This window comes from Capsicum annuum, chromosome 8, assembly GCF_002878395.1.
Source record: "Capsicum annuum cultivar UCD-10X-F1 chromosome 8, UCD10Xv1.1, whole genome shotgun sequence".
Lineage (NCBI taxonomy): Eukaryota > Viridiplantae > Streptophyta > Magnoliopsida > Solanales > Solanaceae > Capsicum > Capsicum annuum.
The window spans coordinates 162,714,514-162,718,292 of record NC_061118.1 but is presented as its reverse complement, the minus strand read 5'-3'; the positions used below and the strand labels follow the sequence as shown (position 1 = coordinate 162,718,292).

General features: G+C 31.7%; 1 protein-coding gene across 2 annotated transcripts; it reads right to left on the bottom strand.

The window, feature by feature from the left end:
• Window positions 1-263: 263 nt before the first annotated feature.
• Window positions 264-3,392, bottom strand: LOC107840093 ((-)-camphene/tricyclene synthase, chloroplastic). Of its 2 annotated transcripts, none has more exons than XM_016683823.2 (7): window positions 3,074-3,392; window positions 2,477-2,735; window positions 1,983-2,385; window positions 1,469-1,690; window positions 1,095-1,233; window positions 749-1,003; window positions 264-664 (listed from the first exon to the last, which is right to left on the bottom strand). In XM_016683823.2, exons 1-7 carry the CDS (start codon window positions 3,338-3,340, stop codon window positions 362-364), a joined length of 1,848 nt encoding a protein of 615 aa, XP_016539309.2. In that variant the 5' UTR covers window positions 3,341-3,392; the 3' UTR covers window positions 264-361. The 2 variants fall into 2 exon arrangements, with proteins under 2 accessions (XP_016539309.2, XP_047250909.1); XM_047394953.1 differs by having other exon boundaries at window positions 887-1,003.
• Between the last annotated feature and the right edge of the window lie 387 nt (window positions 3,393-3,779).

The window sequence follows — 3,779 nt, the reverse complement described above, 5'->3', positions numbered from 1 at the left end:
ACATATTATATCATTTGAGATATTAGTGTTGTCTCATGCTTTGACATTTATACTGTTTTTAGTATGTAGTAATTTATTTGCAGCTCATAATTATAACTAACAAACATAGAAACATTTGTCCTCCAGCTACCCAAGATACAGCTGGCCATTCCATATATATAGATATTTCTAGAAATTATTTTATTATATGCCTCACCCAATTAAGTCAATTTAGGTGAGATTTCTTCATAATTCGGTCGATTCAAAATTTATGAAACCAAAAGTACAAAATAAAGTTTGTCTTATTTTCACAGTAATCTTTCTCTAAAAGAAATGCATAAATCGTTGTGTGTACATGTAAAAATCATAAAACAGTGTGACTTTATGGAATTGAAATTGTGATGGGTTCGAAAAATAATTTGGATATACGATTTTGAATCTCAGAATTTTGAATTCCATGGCCATCTCCATGCTGGTAAATGGTTTGTCCTGTTCTGGCAACATTTATAGCACATCCAATGAATTTTTCAGATAGTAATGAATTATCCCGTTGAGCTGTGTTGATCAGTTTCCATGTCTCATTTATCATAAAATTGACGTGTTTTCTTGCCTCTTCTTCAGAAGCACCCTTCTCATTCATGTAACATTGAATTAACTTGGAAACATCACCTCTTTCCATTTCATCCTGCAGTAGTTAGAGGAACATCACCACATCTTAAATCTCAATGTTAATTGGAATTTTAATCATAGAAAAGTGTTAAAAATGTACAGATGATGTTGCTAGATCATCAGCAAGACGAATAATTGTAGCAGACCAACGAATTATGTCTGGGTACTTGCTTAAAAAGACGTATTCCAATGCCTCTTTGGTAATTGGATTTGTAACTAGGAAGAATGCATTCACTACCATCACTAGACTTCCAACTGAAATCCATGCATTTTCCATGTATTCTTCCACACTTGGTGTATATCCATTGTAGTACCACCTTGCTTCTTGCATGTAAGCTTTGCACAAATCTGCCCACTAATTTAATAACATCCATGCATGTCTTAAATATATAGAATTTACAAATTAAAATAAGGGAATAAATTCAAGTAGAAGTATTTTTAATTACTGATTTTGTGAGGTAGGGCATGGCGTTGATCCCTTGATCTTTGAGAACATGATATGCAATTTCAGTGGTAGTGTTGAAGAGTGCAAGGTAACATACTTTCATATAATCTGGAAGCTCATCCATTGCATCAATCTCCATTCTAAATTTAACCAGAAAACAATATATTTTTCATGAAAATCAGATGAAGAAAAACTAATACTCGTAAAGTACTTATAAGAGAATTAAATCGAACTATGTCTGAATTCAAAGTTAGTGTCATCTTTCTTGTTTTCGTACGAAATATTTTTTACAAGACATCTTTTTAGTAATTAATGTATCTATTTTATATTGGTAAATATTAGCTCCTTAGCTTAATTCAGCGGAAAGTTAAAGACCTTTCAACAGCACGAGTGAAGAGCTCCAACTCATCAAGTGTGCCATAAACATCATAAATGTCATCTATGACTGTAGCCATAGCAGTGACCTGTGCCAACATTATTCGGCAATTTTGGTTCTTTTGAGGTTCAAACATCATCCCAGCTATCCATAAGAAAGCTTCAACTATTCTATCCCTTGTAAATGACAATTTTTCTGCTAGGCATGAGTTCTTCCACCATCTGTACATCCATGTAAATTGATGCTTACATGAGAAGTTATCAAAAAACAATTTCTATGTGTACGTTAGCCAACAAGTACGAATATGCCTCAGTTATAACTTATATACATAACACGATGAAATTTAACATGCATTGTAAACGATTACTTCCTTGATGATAGTTTACATGTAGTTGTTTTACAAATGAAATATAGTGTTTGTTTCACAATATATATTATCAGTATACATGCACAAGCTATAATTTTTAAAAAGGTTTACATGCATAAGCTAAATTCTACTAATAGATGTCTCACCTTGAGAGATTTCTTAAATCTTGTTGGTGTGTTGCTTGCACAATATTGTAATCCAACTTAGCAAGCTCAAGCAGAAGAGGATCAGCATTTTCCATTTTCTCATAAATGTTAATATACCACCTTGTCTCTACTCTCAACATCATGCAATGCAAAGGAAGTTCCAGGGCATGGCGTACTAGTTCCACTGTCCGATTGTCTTGATGATCACCATTTAAATTACTCCTATTCTGCAAATAATTCTTTAGATGTGACATTGAGAATGTATTGGCCGACTCCATTAGAGTAGCGGTTTCAGTATCCGTAGAGAGAAATGAAGCTTCATATAACTGTAACAACCCTTGTATATCTTCACAAAGACATTGCTTTAAGTTACCCTGCTCATCTTTGAAATCATTCAGTATGTCTAAAAAAAAAAAAACAATGATCAGATATTAATTAGAACAAGCATTAAAATATTAAGAATGTAATAAGTTGGCTAAAAAGCAGTACAGTACCTTGAGAGATATGAAAACCATGTTGTCTCAAGAGCCTAAATTTCAAAGCAGTGGCGTATAGTGAATCTCCTGGAGCAGTGTGTTGGTTTATGCTCTTCAATATATGCATGATTTCATCCTTGAAATGGTAACTCACACCAAGCCTTTCCAAATTATCAATCAACTCCAACTTGTCTAATTCATGTGACCCCTCAACCATCATCAAATTCTTTTTAACTTCCTTTTTCAGTTCGTCAAATCGCTTCATATACTTCTCTCCCTATACCAAAGTTTTTTTTTTAAAAAAAGAAGCAATCACATTTAATTTACACTTGATCAGCTCGAACATATTCAATTCATCTATATATTACACAGATGACCGAATAAGCAAAACTAATAGTGATAATACTATTATTAAGCATGGAGATTATTGAATAAGAAATTAATTCACCTCCACTGATAATAGTATTATAATAGTATTCAATAATAGTATTAAACAAAATTAATACTGCTAATTGATCTGCCTAACCTCACTCTATGATGGAGGATTACTATTTTTTTTATTTTATTTTTTTTTAAAAAAAGATTAAGGATGATAAAGAAAATGTACATTCGTACCACATAACAATTGTGTGTAGACTGAATAAATTCATAATTCCACATGGTAGGCTCGTAATTCCCTGAACGCCTACTAGGGTTATTAACTCCACCTGAAAATGAAAGATTAGTGGAAAGATTATGAGAGTGATTAAGAGGTACTAGTGATCCAGTTTTCATGTCAGTAGTAGAGAGGCTGCAGGATTTTGATTTAAATGCCTTTGGTGGAATGAAAGATGAAAAAGGGGTAGGTAAATGTCTTGTGGAAAATATTGTCATGGCTACCATCCCTAATCTGTTGATTTACTTCAATAATAATATTTTTAGATGTTGCATCCTCAACTAAATGTTGCCCTATTTATAGAGGATATAGAAAAAGACACGTGTTAACGTTCATTTATATTGCAGTATATTTTCAATGATTATTGCTACATGGTTCCACAAACATAAATAGTGTCGACTCCTCTGGCAAAAGCTACTACATCCTTTTCTTTTTTTTATATTTAAATATATATAATTCAAGAAGACAGAACAAATCTTACTTATTTCATTTTATAGGAGTCAATCTTAATAATTTTATTTCATAGGAGTTAGAATTAATTTTCTTTTACCACAATAAAATTTGAAATAAGTATGAAATAATTAATAATCAACAAAATTGATTTTTGTTGTCAAATTTCAATTAGCTAGTTTTTTAAGATGCCATTTAGCAAAGTTTGTTATATAT

Bases quoted from the DNA above. Each gene is read 5' to 3' on its own strand.
- LOC107840093 (XM_016683823.2), bottom strand. From the start codon at position 3,340: ATGGTAGCCATGACAATATTTTCCACAAGACATTTACCTACCCCTTTT. The intron at 2,386-2,476 runs GTACTGTACTGC...TTTTTTTTTTAG, and splicing joins TGGTTTTCATATCTCTCAAG to ACATACTGAATGATTTCAAA. The intron at 1,004-1,094 runs GTAATTAAAAAT...TTATTAAATTAG, and splicing joins TGCCCTACCTCACAAAATCA to TGGGCAGATTTGTGCAAAGC.